General features: G+C 36.2%; 1 protein-coding gene across 2 annotated transcripts in view; it reads right to left on the bottom strand.

The window, feature by feature from the left end:
* ELAPOR2 (endosome-lysosome associated apoptosis and autophagy regulator family member 2) overlaps positions 1-21,423 on the bottom strand; it is a 215,435-nt gene that overhangs the window by 29,109 nt on the left and 164,903 nt on the right. The window contains exons 9-18 of one of the 2 annotated variants that reach the window (XM_069587760.1): positions 20,918-21,098; positions 19,232-19,360; positions 13,914-14,004; positions 13,194-13,296; positions 8,535-8,672; positions 6,729-6,992; positions 5,852-6,025; positions 3,402-3,591; positions 1,852-1,948; positions 1,193-1,294 (exon numbers count right to left, since the gene is read on the bottom strand). In XM_069587760.1, the coding sequence (XP_069443861.1) occupies positions 1,193-1,294; positions 1,852-1,948; positions 3,402-3,591; positions 5,852-6,025; positions 6,729-6,992; positions 8,535-8,672; positions 13,194-13,296; positions 13,914-14,004; positions 19,232-19,360; positions 20,918-21,098 (1,469 nt within the window). The remainder of the gene's footprint in view (positions 1-1,192; positions 1,295-1,851; positions 1,949-3,401; positions 3,592-5,851; positions 6,026-6,728; positions 6,993-8,534; positions 8,673-13,193; positions 13,297-13,913; positions 14,005-19,231; positions 19,361-20,917; positions 21,099-21,423) is intronic. The other variant, XM_070292381.1, reaches the window with a different exon arrangement.

Below are 21,423 nucleotides of genomic sequence, written 5' to 3'. Positions count from 1 at the left end.
CTTGGATGCTGGCCCAGGGATCCTCTACCACATGATGCCCTTGAGCTACAGCCTCCCTCTGTTTCTTTCAGTTTTATTATGTTCTGTGCTCATCATATTCATATCTCACCTTGAATAGGTGAAGAGAAAAATTAATGAAACAGAGTTGGTAAGAGGTGAATGCTAGTGTGACTTTATGCCCAGAAATGAACTCAAAATACTATGTTATCACTGTAATTATTTTTTAAGTTACCCAAATAACTGAATCAATGCTTCAACCACTAATTTCCAATCCTGATGTAATATAAGCAGGATTTATTAAAATCTCATAAAAGTTACAGTGAAAGTAACAAAAACAAAATTAAGTCAATCACTTTTTTAAATATACATTTTTTGCTAGCTTGATGGAGAAGAATCTGCAAATCAAATTATAATCCAAAGGTACCCTAACCCTAAAAAGATTAGAAATAAATAATCTACATAGTAGATAATGAATAACTATACAAAATAAAAATCAGGAGACACTATGAAAGCATTTTTTAAGTTTACAATTTTAAATTCATAAAATTGCTTAGTTTCTCTTACTGTTCCCAACCAAAGTGGCTGTATTAATCAGATCTAGCAGCAGCAGCAGACTGTGGACAGCTAACAGCTCAATGCCAATCAGTTAAAGGAACGATGCTATGGATTCTACAGGTCAGACTCTAACTTGGTGATTTCGCCACCAGTGATTAGAGAACTCAAGAACAGGAAACTCATCTAACCTGACCTTCATCCCTCATAGAGAAAGAAACTATGACAAAGAGGTTAGATTGCTTAATCTAGGTCACCTAGATAGTTCCTTGCTGACAAAGAACTATAATCCAGGGAAAGTCCTAATCCAGCTCTTAAGAAAACTGATACTAGATAGTAAGACTCAGTCAAAAGATACAAACAATATAGTTATATATTACTTAAATAATTCTCAAGATAATTAAGACATGCAGGCAAACAAGATGAGAATCTGTCATTGAGGAGACTGAAAGTGTTGAGACTTGCAAGGACCTATACCTCTTAACAGGCAAGCAGCACATCTGGAAAAAAAAATCTACAGATTCTTTGTTCCCTTTCTGCTTTACACCCATAGAGAACATGTTTTAAAATAGCAAGGTTCTGAAGAGTTTTGCTTCCTGATACATACATACATAGCAGAATCATATTGAAATAAAACTACCTGGGAACAGAAATGGCTCCCGCTCCTGGTTTAGCAGGATTACACCTCATTTTCACAGCAGTTGATCGGCCATTTACACAAGAGGTTGTAGTTGTAGAAGACCTATTAGAAGGCAAAGGTCATTTCACAAAACAAATATGACCCAGACTTCATAAACAAAAATGTCCTGTGTATAACTGCCCCTATGCTCTATGAATAAATGAAAAATTTATCAAAGTTCATCAATTCAGAATTTTAATACAGACTTAGTTCATTTACTTTCACTGCCTATGAAAAGCTGCCTGCTCCACAGGTAAAGTGATATGCTATCATCAAAGGATTAATAGAGCTATTGTAATTATAATCAAAATTATAATCAAAAGAATTTTTTAAGGTATTAGAGGTCATAGTGACTTAGGCTGATGTTTTGATGTGTGAATTACAAATAATTACTGCCTAGACAATGAAGAGTCTCTTTATTGCCTTATTTAAAAGATTATATATATGAGAAAAATTACATAATGCTTTCTAAATATTCCATGTTTCCTATTTTTTTCTAAGTCTTTCATTTAAGAACCAACTACTGATTATCTATTCAAAATAAGCTACTATGTTAGAAACCCTGAAGTGATGTCCTTATAATTAAGAAAATAATCAAAAGAAGCAGCATGTTCACTTACTTATAAAAGAAATGCACATCTGGTATTTGGCTTGGTGAAACTGGGAACATATCTTCTTTTATATTAATATTTTGCAATGTGGTTTCAACTGTTACTCCTAGATGACAATAAAAAAGAAACGATTAAGCAATATGGGAAAATTAGGTTTACTTAGTCTCTATATCTAAAGAGAAAATAGCTTTATTTTGAGGCTGTCATTTTAACTAGGAATATCATGTAAAATTAATGTATTATTGTTAAGAATAATAAACCTTACAAGGTTTCCAGAATAAAAAATACTCTACTCCTTAACTTTGCAATTTTGCTTTAGTCACTTAACTTCCCTGATTCTTGTGTCCTGAATTTGTAAAATGCATGCAATAATTTAGGTGGTCTGCATAGTCCCTTCTAGTTTTAACATTTCAACAATCTACTATTATAACTCTAAGCCTCTTGTAAGTTATGTCGAATGAGCTGGGCTACCTTGCCAATGTAGATTTTCATCCATTCACATTCATTATAAACACACTTGACAAAATAAAAGTTTGTGTGCCCTAAATATTTCCAGACAGTAACTTCAAATTTCGTTTTATCTAAAAGCAAGGCTTTCCTTGCTTTTAGGATTCCCCACCCATCAACCCCATGCAAAATGATAGCAGAGTCAAAATGCAAACAATAACAGCAACCTTTGTTCTAAGAGTTCTGATGCCGAAAGCAAGCTCAGTAACTGTCCTTGGTGCTGAAAATTATAGCAACTGTCCTCGGTGCTAAATTCTTCTGGAGTCTGTAAGTGATACTGGAGTGGGTTGCCATTTCCTTCTCCAGGGGATCTTTCCAACCCAGGGATCAAACCCAAGTCTCCCACATTTCAGGCAGATGCTTTACCATATGAACCACTAGGAAAGTCCAGAGTCTATAACAATGGTTATAGATTCAATCTATAGACTCAAATCTAGCTGCAGATTAAAATCATCTAAGAAGCTCTTTAAATTGTTAGGTTATCATATGCATCGTTAGATCCTTAATCCTACTCCAGATATTTTAATAAACCAGATCCTTAAGAATAACTAGTTAGGGACTTGAATTATTTTTAAAGTTTCCTACACTTTCCAGACCAGAGATAGAAAGGGCAGATGGAAAATAAAATTTAGCACACTCATTCTTGCTGTTTGTCACCAGATTTCCTCTGGTATGAGAAAAGATGATGAAAACTGGTGACAGATATTATGATTTGAGTCCATATTGTGTTTGTTTACTCTTCTTTTGCTCACAGTTTGGGAGGTTATTATTATTTTGCCTCTTAAATTCCTAGAAAATCTGATGAAAGGCACAGACTGCCAGAGATCAACATGTCATATGAATTAATACATAACTCTGGAAGCTTCTAATACTCATTAAGAATGATCAAAAGACCTTACTTGTAGGGAATTCTAAACCCTGTTATAAAGTGATGACTTAGGATTATCTGTGGGTTTTAATCACCTATGGGAAGCACCACTGCAGAGACAAGTTATCAGTACCATAATTTTAAACAAATGCATGCATGAATATATGAACCAAATGAAACTTACCCAAAAATGTGTCTGCCAGAATGATGGACTGTGATGACAAGGCTGCTCGGAAACCCTTACTTTCAGAAGGAATAATAGTTGACTGGCACACAAATGCTCCTACCAAATTCGTGTAATCGTCTGACCCTGCCACCATTTCCTTTACTGTAAAGTCTGTTATATTGTTGGTACAGAGAGCCAACTTCTTCCCCTAGGAAAACAAAGTCAGAAAGAAGTTTTTACTGAAGCTAAGTCTCTAAACTGGATCTCAGCTTCCTAGTGACTCTAGCAGAGCACTGGCTCTCTCCTCACCACAATTCTGATTTCAGGGATCTGGTGAGGGAGCTCAGGCACCAGCATTTTTTAAAAGCTCTCGGGTGCTCAGTCACTTTAGTCATGCCTGACTCTTTGTGACCCTATGGACTACAGTCCACCAGGCTCCTCTGTCCATAGGATTCTCCAGGCAAGAACACTGGAGTGGGTTGCCATGCCCTCTCCATGGGATCTTCCTGACCCAGGAATCAGACTTGCATCTCCGGCATTGCAGGCAGATTCTTTACCCAATTTCAATGTTCAAACAGGGTTAAAATCTGACATTCTAATGAATACAGTGATTCAAGGCTGCACTGCTCCCCCAACTATAGACTTCATTTGTGCCAGAGGAAAGCCACTTGACTTAAGGAAACATAAGTCATCTATGAAATCTTCAATTGTTCAGACAACAGTGCATACAAAGGGAATGGAAAACTGCTGGTGAAAGTTTTAATGCCAAGAAAAAAAAAAAACACTTGCTCTTCCTTCTCCTGAATAGACCTGTGTGTGGCAGAAAAGTATTGTCAAGTCTAAAAAAGAAAATATAAAAATCTAGGACAACATCTAAATTCTAAACAGTTGGTCATTATAAGTGTTTTTATTCACCTACTCTTAGACTCAATGATGTGGATCTGCTCAAGTTTACAGTATGTTAAAGGGAATACAGGAGCTTACTTTTTTAATCATTTGGAGGATAGTTATAAAACTGGGAAGACTTTAATTTTTTTAATGTAGTATGTTTAAATATACTGTAGTTCCACTAAAAAGCACTTTGGCTTGCTCTATAATTTCTGTGAAGAAATATATAAAGAAAAAGAGAAACACTATTTTACTGGTCTTAGATGTAAAATGTGCACAGATGGGCATAAAGAACAAAGATTTCTCTTTCTTAATGCAGCTAGCAATCTTAACCTATAAAATGTTTTCTCTCCACCAAGCCTGCTCACCACAATACAGGTGCAATATATTTTTACTAAGCTTAAATTAAATTGTTGAGACTAAAAGAGAAACAAAGAAAAAGAGCAGAGAGAAACTACTGAGGAAAGGAATAAGAGAATAACAGTAAAAGAATTAGAATAAAAAGGAAAGAAAGAGAAGGAAGACAGAAGAGAGAAGACGAAAGCTAAGACCGTGGTCATACAGGAAGGAGATTAAGAAGAAGCGTGATATATTGGGTTGGCCAAAAGTTTGTTTTGGGTTTTCTGTAACATTTTAAGAAAACACTGGAAAAACTTTTCAGCCAACGCAATATAATGGAATTAATCGTATTCACTGCTTTACACAGCATTTAACACAATAGGTATTTAACATATAATTATATATTCAGTGAACTTAGCGATTAATCAAGTGAGTGTGTTGGACTGCCCCATGTAAAATCAGGATAGGACAAATGTCATACCATGTAAAAATGTATAGATCTTTCTGTTTGAAAACCTCTGTAGTCATGAGATCTCTTTTTATTTCCTTTGTACAAAGTTTGGCACAGCAGTTCAAAATGAAGACTATAGGAGTTAATAAGGGAATAGATATGGAGAAAATGACTTATTATATTTTCAACTTAGCTAAGGGTGAATATATACATCCCAACTCCAACCTTGTATGCCCACACAATTATTGGATACATAGTCCTGTAACTCTCCCCTTACCAGTATCAATTAAAATTCCACTTCTTCCCAAAGAAAATTAAATCCCATAATTTATTAGCAGAGGCCACCTCATCAACTGACACTTACCCCCTGCTTATTTCCATTTTGTTTTTGGACAAACTTCCTCTGAAAAGTCTTTTCTTTTTAACATAAACTTGACCAGAAAAACAACAATAAAACTTTCTCAAACCTTAACTTTCTGCCTAAGAAATAGGTGGGATTGACAAACCTGACCCATCTTTACAAAAATAAAAGATCCTCAAAGCCCTTATACCATAGCTTCAAGCTTTGGGGGTTCAACTGACTGGATAAGTGCTTTGATGGACTGAGAACCAGACAAGGATGCTGCTGGTGGAGAAAATATGCTAGAAGGCAACAAAGGATTTAAGCTGTCAAAGCTCACTATCTGACATTTGGCTGTTAGTTTCCATAGAGATTTTATTGGTCCACCAACACAGAAGACAGCTCAATCAGAGCTAAAACATAGCCCCATCTCACCTTGCCAGAACTCACCTCATGCCCACATAAACTGATATTGAAGAAATGGAAGTATTTTGTTCCTTTGGAGGTAAAGCTGGGACCATTCATTAAGGAGCCCACACTGCTGAGGTTGCTGAAGTCATAATGCAAACTTTGATTTTCTTTTTCATGGTAGAAAAAGCAGTCACTGTAGCACACTGAGTGGTCCTTTGACCATAAACATTAAGAAATGTAAAACAAAACAAAGCAAAAACAATATGGCAGGAAAGAAAGCATTAGCTGCTATGGAAAAAAAAGTGCTTCCTAAAAGTTCTAGGTTTAAAAACTATTTCAGTAGTTTTGTTTTAGTCATGGCATATTTTACCACTCTAATATAGAAAATTTCTAAACTCTAGATTTCTCTAAGCAAAGTTCAGAAGAGTTAGAATTTTTTAAAGAGTGAAGTTATTCTAAGATTAGTTTCTTGTGGAAAGGTATTTTTAACCAATAGCCAAAATGTCCTATCATGCCAGTTCAAATAGACATGAAACTATTTTTTACTTCACTTATAATATAGCATCAATCCTTTCCCTTAAAATGTTACAAGATAATCTTGCTGTTCTCCATATACACCTACAGCCTACATAGAGAGAGGCAGCTTACTTGTTCTGCCATAATGGAATATACAAGAAATCACTTTTAATATTTTGAGAAGTTATTCTTATTTAGATGTTCTTAATATTCTATGTCCCCAGTAATTATCACTTTCAAGACACATGTTAAGCATTCAATAGATGCAAGGCAAGGTAAAATAAGGAAGGGAATTTAAAAAGCCATTTATAAATATAAATTAGAAACATTAAGAGAAACCTTTGAGTTTGTCTATTAAAATATGCTTTCCTGGGGGTAACTGAAATACAGACCCACTTACCAGAGTGCTTCTACTCCCAGGCCCACATGGAATACAAGCCTCCTTGCCATAGACCTGATGTATGGACAGGTAGGTATCAGGTGGACACTCCACGCACTGGTTGGTTTCTTTCTCAATGTAGTGGCCTGGGGGGCAGGGGACACACGATGAGCCCGACTGTTCAGAACCAAGGGCACAGGCACGGCATGAGGACGCCACCCCATCAACTGCATTAGTGGCAGTGATAGAATAAATCTTCACCATGTCATTGATGAACCGTCTATTCTAAAAAGAGAGCAGAAAGTAATGACTTCTGCCTTAGCACTCAGTTGTACAACCAGATTGTTTTATGTTCATATCACCAAAATAACTAAGCAAAGTATTCCAACCTAGCAGTTTATAACTGACAGTAGATTAATAGTACTGCTTTTTGGTACTTTTCTTTTTTAAAATTATTAAGACTTAACCCAGGTCTCCTGCATTGCAGGCAGATGCTTTAACCTCTGAGCCACCAGGGAAGCACCTAAGACTTAACACTAGAAGCTAATTTTCATGGTTATGGAGTTCCAGGAATTTTGTCACAATCAATATGAGATTATATCATAAATGGTAAAAATTCAGGCATATGTATAGACTTGGAAGAACCAATATGATATCCCCCATCACTGTTTATTCTGATATAGTCTAAATATCATGATAAACGTGTTTATCATGATGTTTACAGTGTGGTAAGTTGAAAAAGACTTGGACCAAGGATCAAAAAGTCCTTACTTAAACTGAGTGACATTGATGCAACTGCATCGGTTCTTTGGGTCTCCTCTCCCTCCTTAGCACTTTCCTTAACCAACACACTGTGACTTCTACCAGATGCACAACAGAGAGTAAAAACCTGGATCTTACTAATACTTTTCCTTCTTGTGACACTGAGTCAATTAAGGTCTAGTTTTCATCAAGCAGTGAGCACCACTAGTAGAGAGCAGCTTCTTAAATGCTTTTTGTCTGAGGCAAAGACAAAAGGGAGGCCAGGAAGTCTTCTATAGCATGTTCACACCCCACAGGCTGGGACTCTGAACTCTCATAAAACACAGCTGGAGTCAAGTGAAACCTGAGGAACAGGTTCCTCAATAAAAGTCTGAAGAGAAAAGAGAAAACGCTCTCCATCTGCCATCATAGTGTTAAGGCAGCGTCTTAAACAGTGATTTACCTTATTCCCACCCTCGGAAGGTTATTATGATGGAGATCGACAACAATAACATGTCCTGGAAGCATATGATGGAAAATACTTACGAGAGGATTAAGGTCTATTCTATTCTAGCAGAAAGTAAGAGAATAGTTCTGTGTGTTAACCCAACAACATGTATATATACAGTCTTCAAGCCACAGCAGGTGACAATCATGACATTGAAGTAACAAACCAACACCAAGAAACGGCATCTGAGCAAGTGACAGATCATTCAGACGAAGAGGAGGAAAGTTACCAGCCTTCCCAAAGGCTCAGAAAGCCTTACAAGTAAGTTTTTAAGTAACTACAAAGTAAGATTTTCTTCCTCTTAAACTTTCAACAGCTATGTTTATTCAAAGTGTAGAGCAATTCTAAGATATGTTGTCATTCCATTTCATAGTCTTGCTTTCAAAACACAAATAAATATGTGTGTATATATACATATATATATAATTTTATACCAGTCTACGCATAACCAAATGATTGATTTCACATCAGTAAAAAACTAAGTCTTTTCCTCCAGTAGATTTCAGTCAGCACTTTGTATAAATCTCCACAAGGAGTATCATCTTTGCTCTTTTTTTTTTTAAGTGCTTGGAACTTACATCTTGACCCTGATTGGTCCTCTGGAATGCCCACGTAAATGTAAATGTGGCATTCTTGAAGATGACATGGGTATAAGCTTGTTTTTCTTTGGTTCCACCCCATGACTCCACCACATTCGTACTTTTTCTATTAATATCCTAAAATATAGTAGAAAATAAATACATATAAGAAAGCACAAATTCAGTATGAATATACATGTATATACATCACAATCCTTTGTTTATATTTACAGTAATTTATCTGCAGAGCATGTAAGCCTAAAACTCTCAAAACCTTCCCTTCAATTCTACACAAGCACTCACTAGCTTAGTAATTACAATATATCAACCACATTGCCAATATAACCTGAAAGAGATCTCAAATCAGTATGTTGAGGAGTTATCCTTTTGTGAGAGAGATTGGTATATGTGTATATGTGTGTGACTCTAGCATAGGAAATACACACAGGAAAAATAAAACAAACTTCTGACAGCAAACTTCTAGGATCCTCATAAACTAACAATGCTTTCTTTCCATCTTTTTTTTTCCCTTGAGTGATTCTGATAGGTGACTCTTACACAGGAATTCTAAATTCTCCCTGAATTATATTTGCAATTTACAGTGCAGATTAGCTAGAATGTTATTTTATGTTCATGCAATCTTCTTCTGTTTATATTTGAATTCTAAAAAGACGAGTCTGTGTAACATTTTATGTCTGATTTCCTTAGCTAAATTCAATATCTAGAATATTATATGAATGTGTGACAGTCCAACCCATATTATGTCATTAACATGGTCAGAAAGCAAATGCAGCAAGTAGAGCAAGTAATGTAACACACATCTAATTTATTTGAAATGAAAAATGGGACTAATTCTGAATTTTCTAATTAAGTCTTCCCTGCAGAAACCCTAAAAGATGACTTAGGAATTTGGATAGGCTTCTTTTAGTTATCCCAAATGTTGATTAAAAAAATGGCATGAGCTCAAGCCATATCTCTTTCTTTCTATGATGCAAGGGCAAGCTTTGACAACAAACATGTTATAAAGCAATGTGTGCTTGTCACACGTTACATAATTTCTCACATTACCAAACAACCAAATAGTCACACATGCCATTTCCAAAAAGCATCTCACAATATACTGATAGTGCTTTGTTAAACACCTTCTGGATGTTTATTTCAATAATAAATGGAATATTAGTTTTGTACCTTACCCTTGCAAAATACTACATGATTTTCAAAGCATTTTGATATGTTATTTGGGTGATATCATCTCTAAAATTCTTGTGCAGAAATCAAATCACAGAGTAAAGAAAACTAACAGATCCTGCTATGAGCTAAAAACGCTCAAGATTGATTTTCCAAAATAAATAGTAATATGTATGATCCTTACTCTCAAGAATGCTTGATCAACTGAGAGAGACAAATAATGAATACATTCACATAATTAAAATAGGGTTTTCTCAAAAGGTTTTAGGAGCACATTGGAGAGAGTGGTTAACTTTACTTAAAGGAATAAGAGAAAGCTTCCCAGAAAGGTGAGGCTTGAGCTGCCCTTGAAGTGTTGTGTGAATGGGTGTTCACCAGACAAAAAAGAAAGTCATGCTAGCTTAGTGTGCCAAGGCATATGAAATGAAAAAGTAGAGTGTTCCACTAACAATCCAGGGTGTCTAAAGAGGGCTGAGTAGTAACAGTACTTTGGTAACAGAGGCTGGGCAAGGAATACAAAAAGCCATATAGATGCCATGCTAAGGAATTTTAAGTGTATTTATAAGCTATTGGTTCTCTAGCATTAATGCATATTAGAACCAACCTCAAGGCTTGCTAAAATACAGAACGCTGGGCCCTATCACCAGTTTCTCAATAAGACTAGTGTAGGGCTCAGAAATTTTCATTTCTAAAAGTACTCAGGTGATGCTACTCCAGGAACCACACTTTGAGAACCAGTGCCACAGGCAATAAAAAGCCCCTAAAGGTGAGGGCTGCCTCTACTATTGTTTTTATGTTTATAAAGATAATTTGACAGCAAAATTGACAGGATGGAGGTAAGAAAAATAGACAACAGACTACTGTTGAGAGATAACGGGAATCTGAATTTCAGTCGTGGCACTAAGTATGAATAGGAACTAACAGATTGACGAAACGAGGAGAGGGATCTGAGAGAATTAAAGGCTTCTTAGTTATTCATAGATGTGTTGAAGATTAGTCATCATTTTCTTTTACTACCATCATGAGTTAATACTTAAATCTACACATATCTTGTATATCATGCAGGAAATTGTTAACAGACTATTAACTAGCTACTAAAACAACAGAATGGGAAAAACTAGAGATCTCTTCAAGAAAATTAGAGATACCAAGGGAACATTTCATGCAAAGATGGGCTGGATAAAGGACAAAAATGGTATGGACCTAACAGAAACAGAAGATATTAAGAAGAGGTGGCAAGAATACACAGAAGAACTGTACAAAAAAGATCTTCACGACCTGGATAATCACGATGGTGTGATCACTCACCTAGAGCCAGACATCCTGGAATGTGAAATCAAGTGGGCCTTAGAAAGCATCACTACGAACAAAGCTAGAGGAGGTGATGGAATTCCAGAGGAGCTATTTCAAATCCTGAAAGACGATGCTGTGACAGTGCTGCACTCAATATGCCAGCAAATGTGGAAAACTCAGCAGTGGCCACAGGACTGGAAAAGGTCAGTTTTCATTCCAATCCCAAAGAAAGGTAATGCCAAAGAATGCTCAAACTACTGCACAATTGCACTCATCTCACACGCTAGTAAAGTAATGCTCAAAATTCTCCAAGCCAGGCTTCAGCAATACGTGAACCATGAACTTCCAGATACTTAAGCTGGTTTTAGAAAAGGCAGAGGAACCAGAGATCAAATTGCCAACATCCTCTGGATCATGGAAAAAGCAACAGAGTTCCAGAAAAACCTCTATTTCTGCTTTATTGACTATGCCAAAGCCTTTGACTGTGTAGATCACAAGAAACTATGGAAAATTCTGAAAGACATGGGAATACCAGACCACCTCATCTGCCTCTTGAGAAATCTGTATGCAGGTCAGGAAGCAACAGTTAGAACTGGACATGGAACAACACACTGGTTCCAAATAGGAAAAGGAGTACGTCAAGGCTGTATATTGTCACCCTGCTTATTTAACTTATATGCAGAGTACATCATGAGAAACACTGGGCTGGAAGAAGCACAAGCTGGAATCAAGATTGCCAGGAGAAATATCAATAACCTCAAATATGCAGATGACACCACCCTTATGGCAGAAAGTGAAGAGGAACTAAAGAGCCTCTTGATGAAAGTGAAAGAGGAGAGTGAAAAAGTTGGCTTAAAGCTCAACATTCAGAAAACGAAGATCATGGTATCTGGTCCCATCACTTCATGGGCAATAGAAGGGGCAACAGTGGAAACAGTGTCAAACATTATTTTGGGGGGCTCCAAAATCACTGCAGATGGTGACTGCAGACATGAAATTAAAAGACGCTTACTCCTTGGAAGGAAAGTTCTGACCAACCTAGATAGCATATTCAAAAGCAGAGGTATTACTTTGCCAACAAAAGTCTGTCTAGTCAAGACTATGGTTTTTCCAGTGGTCATGTATGGATGTGAGAGTTGGACTGTGAAGAAAGCTGAGCACTGAAGAATTGATGCTTTTGAACTGTGGTGTTGGAGAAGACTCTTGAGAGTCCCTTGGACTGCAAGGAGATCCAACCAGTCCATTCTAAAGGAGATCAGTCCTGGGTGTTCATTGGAAGGACTGATGTTGAAGCTGAAACTCCAGTACTTTGGCAACCTCATGCAAAGAGTTGACTCATTGGAAAAGACTCTGATGCTGGGAGGCATTGGGGGCAGGAGGAGAAGTGGATGACAGAGGATGAGATGGCTGAATGGCATTGCCAACTCAATGGACGTGAGTCTGAGTGAACTCTGGGAGTTGGTGATGGACAGGGAGGCCTGGTGTACTGTTTTTCATGAGGTCGCAAAGAGTCGGACACAACCGAGCAACTGAACTGATTGACTGAAAGGACTGTTGGAAAATAATTAATAATGCCATTGATGTCACCACTTAATGATAACACTAAACTCTTAGCCAACAACCTTCTAATACCTGCATGATGTCTTAGTAAATTTTGTGTTGCTACTTTTTCTCAAGCTATTAGATAAGATTTATAGGACATCTAGGGAAAAAAATGGGCAAAATTATGACATGTACCTAATAAAATCCTTTGTCTACATGTATTAATTTAACAAGGAAGAGTGTCATTTTTCCCAATGCTCTCCCACCTCCATTACTTTGTCCTCTCACTTATTAATACATGCTTTTCCCTCATGGTGGTTTGAACTGCTGAGTGGTTACTAGGGCAGAATTTTCACTTCTGTTAGTGGCATATTTTTTGAAGAAATTTTCTACAGGATTAATATTTCTTGGCTTCTGTCACCCATACCTCATCACTCATTTCTCTCCATGTGGAATGAGTGCTTTGTAGACTTAGCAACTCTTAGTGAGTTCTTTAGACATTTTTAAATGTTTTTGGAAGATTCTAAAAACGGGAAGAAAAATGGGATTCTTATCCCAGGTTGTATAAATAAGTTCACACTTGAAAGAGAATGCTAAGCCTAGAAATTTACCTCTGAAAGCCACTTTTTCACTTACCACCATGAAGTACAGAACACAGTCAGCTGAACAGAGAGTCTCAAAAACAAATGTTATTCTTCCCAGTTCAGAACCCATGGCTCCAGTCATCGATGTTGGTGGTCTATTTAACAGATTAAAAGTATGATACTTATAGCATGTTCTAAGTACAATCTGAAAAAATTAAGTCACTTTATTCATTAGGCTGAAAGCCATGCTCTTCTCTCTTCCTAGTCTACTGCTGCACGGAGTCTACAAAACCACAGCGATATGTTCAGACCTCCTGGGGTAAATGTCGCCATATAGCCTATAGCAAGAAAAAACTCCAATTGGGAAATTCAACATGGGGGACTACAGCAAATTGTGAATGTGTGACATAGTGCTTTACATACAGAACTGCGAAAAAACAGTAAGCAAAAAAAAGATTCTCTTGCAAATGTCTTAGACTACTATCTCTCAAGTAAGCATCCAAGAGTCATAGTTTTCATAATGTTTGGATAGAGTATTTTTTTAAAACTTTCAGCTTCATCTAACTAATATACAATTAACAATTACAGTTCGCCAATCGCTGATTCTATAGATATTCTTAAATCTATACTATCCTACTCAGCTTGCTATTTGCTAAGTACATCACAGTATTATAATAATATATTTTATAAAAGCAGTTCTGCTTCATCTGTTTCTGTTGGGAAACAAGCATGAGGATTCTTACATAAGGGAATCAGAATTGGTTTTCCTTACTTAAATCCTGGGATATGCAAGTTTAAGATCAGGTAATCATTATCGGAACCTCCAGCCCCACTCTGGATGTGATCTCCAGCCACCTCCCAACCTAGAAAAGATAAAGGTTATCACCAAAAACTCCATGAATGATTTCCAACAATCTTTTTATATAAGGCCACAAAAAAAAAGAATTCCCTATTTTTTAATTCCTGTTGTAAATTGCGTGCAGATGTAGATGCCTAGATATCAATAAAGATATTGCATATGATTCTCCAGGAATAATCAAGTAATGCATATTTTTGCAACAAAGTTACTTAATGGTAAAACTAACAACAGTCTTCTCAATGAAGCATGATTTTTTTAAACAAGAACAGATGGTTTTTATCCAGTTTAATAAACTAAGAAAAAAATCTTAGTCTTCAGTTAACCAATGGGAAATAGAAACTTCAAATTACTTAATGAAGATGTGGGGTCTGGTGTTCTTTCTTAGAGTTCATTGTATTATTGTTCCCTAATTTAACACCTATTCACATTCACTTACTTACTTATTCATTCACTGAACTGGCATTGAGTCTCACAAACCATGATACATATTAGGGAAAGAAAGCTAAGACTGGGTCCACCCTCACTATGAAATCAGTAGAATATAAGCGACACAGCTAAGACCAGTCAAAGTATGGGGGTAATATGTGCTCATAGAATGTGATGTGAGTCTGCCCTCTGCAAAGAAACAATCAGCATGCCATGGACTGAAATGGCCACAATAAAATGTAAGGAGATGCAGCCCTCCAAATACCATCAAACAAGGTTATTAATTAATGGCAAAACTTATTAATGGCAAATCTTTGCAAGAGGAAACAAATATATCTCATGTTTGAACACTGGCCGTTACTATATGTTTTATTATATTGCCTGCCTAAAAAACGACATATATTGAAGTTCTAACCCCCTGTACTCATGAACAGACCTGATTTGGAAACAGAGCCGTGGTAGATATCATCAAGTTAAGATGAGGTCATTAGGGGGAGGCTTAATCTAATACAAATGGTGTCCTTATGAGAAGAGGGAAATTTAGACACAGACACTCAGGAAGAACACCATATAAGCACACAGAGACACAGAGACCCAAGGAGAAGACAGTCACATGAAGATGAGACAGAGACTGGAGTTATGCTGCCATAAGTCAGGGAATGCCTGGAGCCACTAGAAGTTAGAAGAGGCAAGGAAGAGTCTCCCCAGGGAGCCTTTGGAGGAACATGGCCCTGCCAGTTCTGGGGTTTCAAAATTCTAGCCTTCAGAGCTGCAACAGTGTAGATTTCTGTGGTCTTAAAAAGAAAGAAAGAGAAGTTGCTCAGTCACGTCCAACTCTTTGTGACCCCATGGAATGTAGCCTACCAGGCTCCTTCATCCATGGGATTTTCCAGTCAAGAGTACCGAGTGGGTTGCCATTTCCTTCTCCAGGGGATCTTCCTGACCCAGGGATCAAACCCAGGTCTCCTGCATTACAGACAGACACTTAACTTTCTGAGCTACTGGGGAATCCCTGGTCTAGGGGGAAGCCAATTCCAGGGTTTCAAATTTCTAGCCTCCAGAGCTGCAAGAGTGTAAATTTCTGTGGTCTTAAACCCCCCAGTTTGTGATACATTCTTATAGCACTTTTGTATTTTGCTTTTTCCCTCAGAATGAATCCCACATTTTTCAGGTTTCTACACATAATTTCTATTTTGTGTTAATTTTTATGTTTTTAGAAATCACATTTATACTTACTGTAAAATTTTGAAAGCTACAGAAAAATTTAAAGATGAAAAGTAAAATTATTTATAAAGTCACCACCCAGAAAAAAACTACTGTTAACATTCTGAGGTGTTTCTTTTCACTATCTTTTTGATGCATACATGGTTTTACATAACTGAAATCTTATTGCTGATGACATTTTGTTTCATAGTTTTATACACTAACATTATTACATAAGCATTTTTATGTATAAATGGTTCACCAACATGCTAATGACTGAGTTGATAGTTTATCATGTAGACAGATATAACTAATTCTCATAATGTAAGAAATCACTCCCACTACAGACTTACCTCCTGCTGACCATACATCCAGTGTAACCATTTGGATTGTTTTAGCTTTTTTAGCTAGTTTAAGTGACACTATAATTAACATATTTTTGGTAAAGCTTTTCTATATTTTTCTAGAAAAGAATACCAATAAAAGAACTGAGAGAATTAATTCCTAGGTAGGTTGATAAGTAGTCTGGGGCCCTCAAGGAGGAAGGGGTCCAGGGCCCTTGAGAGGAGAAAGGGTTCTGGGGCTCTCAAGGAGGAGATAGGGGTCTGGAGATCTCAAGGAGGAGAGAAGGGCCAAATGTTTTTTTTCTTTAAGCCCAGAGCTAATAACTGCACAACAAAACAACTCATCTTGCTCAAGGATATGTTTTTCCTTAAACTCTGTAGCATGATTATATACCAACAATGTATCCTGCTGGAGGACATGTTTCTCCTTGAGAACCTTCTGACTAATCCTGTCATCTTAAAATGGACGTTGTGGGAGCGGGTCTGAAAAGTGTATAAGGCCTAGATAAGACTAGTGAGTGGGGGCAGGCTCCATCCCCCTTCCGATGTCTATGTCAGAAGCTTTCTCTGTCCCTTTTTTCACGTCAATAAAACTTTGCTACACAAAAGCTCTTGAGTGATCAAGCCTGGTCCCAAAACTAAAGCTTCTTTGGAGATCATGAATCCAACATCATTCACCATAAGCTATCAGAACTACTGGGTCAAATAAATATATTTTTTAAAGCCAATATTTTGTACTGTTACTCTGATTCTGAAAGCAATGTGAATACATGAGGAATATTTATTAAATACAGTGGACTAAATGAAAACAATGAAGTAATTCAAACTTCTCAGAAACCTCCCAGCCCAAGTAATGAACAACATTTCAGAGTATTTCTTTTCACTCTTTATCTAGTGCATAATTTTCTTTAAAATATACCTTAGGTTTTATTGTATAATCTATTTTCTGTTTTTTTTTTCACTTGGCATTATCTTCTCATTTTTCTAATAATCATTATATCAAAAATACTTTCCCATTAAAGATGTTTGTTACATCTAGTGTTAAAGAGTTAACAATATGCTCTAAGGTTATATCATCATTTTATTTAATCATACCCCATATTGAAAACTTTGTTTTCTCATATTTTTGACTCTCATAAATAATACTAAAATTAGCATATCTGTGCATAATTTCTTTCTTTACATCACACAGTTTCCTTAGTGTAAATTCTCAGACGTGAAATTACTGGGTTAGAGAACAGGACCATTCAAAATGTTTGAAATACTGCCAAATTGTTTTCCATATGGCTGTCATTTTTAATGATTACATAACATCTCATCCAATTAGTACAGCATGACTTTTATAAACATTATCATATTGCTGGAATTTAGATTATTTCCAGTTTTGTTATTAGAGATAAAGCTCAATGAAAGCTTTGTGAATAAACACTAATTTGTTTTCAACTCTAAATTCCTCTTAGGCAAAATTCCAGTACATAAAGATGTACTTATACATACCTGTTCCACAACCATGGGAAATTCCAACTGAGCATACAAAAGAACCTCAAAGTACTTCAAGTCACACAGTCAAGTTGGTCAAAGCACATCCACTTTAATTCCATGATGCAGTAATGACCTCACCAGACAAGTTACCCTGGGCCTCTCACTTTGATCCTCATTATTCTGAGCACTGCTTTCCTCGAGGCTACTTACTGAACCACCAGTCATAAAATTATAATCTCCTTTATCTTTGTATCTTTCACTTACTGTTTGCTATTTCAGTATCACATGCTAATATTGCAGAGATGTATACTTAAATTAATAATTGAACATTTCAGAAAATCAGCAAAAATTTAAATTATAGCCTCTGAGTGAAGGAGAAGCCTTCCCTGGTGGCTCAATGATAAAGAATCCACCTGCCAATGTAGGAGACACGGGTTAGATCCTTGGGTTGGGAAGATCCCCAAAGAAGAAAATGGCATCCACCGCAGTATTCTTGCCTGGGAAATCCCATGGACAGAAGAGGCTGGCAGGCTACAGTCCATGGGGTGGCAAAAGAGTTGGACATGATTTAATAACTAAACAACAAGTGAATGAGTCAACAAGTGGCTAAATCAAATATTGTCATGAAATTTAGACTAAGAGTAACTTCTTTAAAAAAATTAATGTTTCAGATAATCTTTACTAGTAAGTGCATGCACACACAAATGTACCAATGCTTTCATCAATACATTCTCCTTCTTATTTTTGCAATATTTTAAACTTCCTCAACCACATGATAATTTTAGAACAAAAATCCTATAGTCGGGTAATAATTACTATGTAATTTCTTCTTCTCCTTTAGGAAAAAATCCCAGAAGTGGGATTATTAGGTGATAAAGAGTACTGTTCCATAATGTTCTTTATATATAAAGGTTTCCTTCATGAATCTGTTTAACCAAAATTATTCAAGGACCTAGGATTTGTCAAACTGAGTATTCATGTGTACACCTCACTCCCCACATTTCAAATCTGTTTATTTTGGATAGGCGCTAATGTAAAACAGATGTGATTAAATAGCATTTTCCCAATGATTAACTATAGTATTGAGAAAAACTGAACTGATAAAAAATACCAGTAAACTTGTAAAAGTAAAGAGCACATTTTAATATCTGTAACATCTATATCTAGCATCAAGTTTAAAAATATACATAGAGATATTGTCATTCATTCGAACAACAAATATTACAGAATAATGAAGTGTACGCTCACTAAAATGTAAGAACAAATAAAATTCAGCAACCATCCTATAGAGTTCAGCCATGTTTCCAAGTTTTCAGTAAGTGAGGTTGATACATGTTTGTAAACACGGTCATAGACTCCATAGGAAGAAGAGTAAGAGATGATTTAACCCTCCCTGAGCTCAGTGCTGAGCCAGAAAACCAAACCAGGCAGAACATTTTCATGAAGTGGTATGTATACACTATGACCCTTCCAAGAAAACAACATAAATTTCATTGTCTCCCTTAGTAATCTATTCTAGTATTTATAACAACCATAAGTGGTGATCCTCAATATTTATTTCAAAACTGACTCAAAAATGCAAAATAGTTTATATTCTTATAGGACAGTCATGTGGCTGTGGCACTGTATTAACTAATTTTAGGTGAGGTCTGGGAAGACAAGTAGCCAAGAGATAAGATTAAGGTTCCTCATACCAATATTTAGTGTGTTTTTACACAAGTGAGTCCAAGAGACACTACCACCAAAATACATTGAGAAGGCTGATTCTGAACTCACCATTCATGCCGTCACACTTTGAATTCCCAACATTGAAACAGGAGGTTTTCATGTTGCCAGGAAGTACATTCCACCATTTATATTCAAACCCAAGTGCAGGCTCCGTTCCTGCTGGACATGGTCTACATTCTACAAGAGATAAGTGGGACAGAGAATTATAATGATGTCACTTCTGGTTAATTTCCTCTTCCTCTGTTCCAAGCACTACTAAACTTTAATCATCAGGGAGGCAAATAGTAAGGAGAGAGAGTAAAGCTCTTAAGAATTAAGAACTTTTTCAAGAGCAGTCTGAAAGAAAAATAATTCTGGGTAGAGTATACATATACTTGACTAACATGAAAAAGGAAATGAACACAAACTCTTCTAAAATAATTTATTTCATTTCTGGGCGTAACTGCTTATACTGAATTATACTGCCTGGCTTGGTTTTCTGGCTCAGCACTGAGCTCGGGGAGGGTTAAATCACCTCCGACTCCTCTTCCGATGGAGTCTATGACCATGTTTACAAACATGTATACGAAATTACAAACTTGCATAAGAAAGGTAACTCTGAAACAACTTCTCTTACATGTGATTTTAGAATCAGTTTCCCCCACTTCATAAAGAAAGAAATATTACATCCTTCCTATTAGTTACTAAACTTAATAGAACATTATATCAATTATGGACTGATGACTTGAAATTTAAAATATAGTCTGTACTGAAAAGTGATGACAGGAGCTGAGGAGTGTGGAAAGAGTCAGATTTATAAACAAACCTTATTTAAATTAATATTTAAATCTGCAACATTGAAATAAAGGGTCTTTTACAACCATTGTTTTCATGTAGCCAAGACACTCTGCATTACCACATCAGTAAAAGAAGGGGAGAGGGAGACATTGTTTATTGAGCAAGCATTTTCTGGTACTGAAGTACTACAGAGACATTTTCATATAAGTTCTCAACGATGATGAGCTACATATTATTCTCTGCAATTTTACAAATGAGAAAACTAAATTCAAATTAGTGGATATATCATACTATTGATAGCCTGCAGCAAGCAGATTTCAACACAAATCAATTCAACTGCTTTTTATGCTCTCAAAGGCTCTGGATATTAAGCATACAGCATGGCTATACTCAAGTAAGGTATCTACAACAATAATGCATTGTAATCTTTATCTAATAAAATTAAAACAAATTCTGTAACCATCTTTCTTTAATATTGTTAAGTTTTTCCCAAACGCACACATTGAAACAACCTACTTAGGGACTATTTAATTGCTGTCTGATCAAAATAATCAGTTTTTTCTATTATTATGGTATAAAATGTGGTTATTCCAATTGAAATAGGAGTTGTATTTTATGCTTACATCAATGTTTGTGTGCACACACACACTGGAAAAGGAGCACTTATCCTTAATCATTTAAATTAGTGGAATTCTCTTAAAAATATCCAAAGCATCATCCCATTAAGAGGATGTGTGTTACATGAAATGCCATTAAAAAAATATTCTTTGCTATACTGAATAAGCCACTGCAGTCTCATAATTCCTTTATATTTCTTAACTCTTCTTCAGCCTGTGAGATAAGAAAATTATGTGTTTTAAGGAATTTTCCATAAAAGCAATTCAGGACAATGTCAATGTGACCCAACAAGTTTATTTTACTAAAGGTCCGATTCTTGGGCCAATTGATATCCCATACCCTTTGTTCCATCCGAAAACGTTCCAGGAGGGCAGGGATGGCAGGAAGACGATCCATTGTTATAAAACCCAGGGTTGCAAGGTGGGCAATCCTTCTTCTCTCCAGAAGGGGGCAACCTAATAGCATCCGTGAGATCCTCTCGGCAGATTTTGGGCTCTATCCACTTGTACATTATCTGTGTCTGCAAAAGAAAAAAAAAAAAAAAAAAAACTTGCAGGTCCTGTAACATGCTTTATTTGCTTTAAACTTCCAATAACAAAAATGTTAAACTGACAGCCTAGGTAAGGTCCAAATAGTGACAAAACAGAGAGCCAGCTGAAGAGAATCTAAAACTTCAGTAACAAAATGAGGCAGAAAAAAACACTTTGGTGGGAAAATGACAGTTACCTCCAAATGGTTTTACACTAAGCTGCAAAGACCTTACCTCATATATACAGGGTATCATTATGAAATTCCTCTTTCAAACATACAGAACATGACTGCAACTCTTACTCTTCTAGCCACTT

This window comes from Ovis canadensis, chromosome 4 (genome assembly GCF_042477335.2).
Source record: "Ovis canadensis isolate MfBH-ARS-UI-01 breed Bighorn chromosome 4, ARS-UI_OviCan_v2, whole genome shotgun sequence".
Lineage (NCBI taxonomy): Eukaryota > Metazoa > Chordata > Mammalia > Artiodactyla > Bovidae > Ovis > Ovis canadensis.
This window is presented reverse-complemented; position numbering and strand designations above follow the sequence as displayed.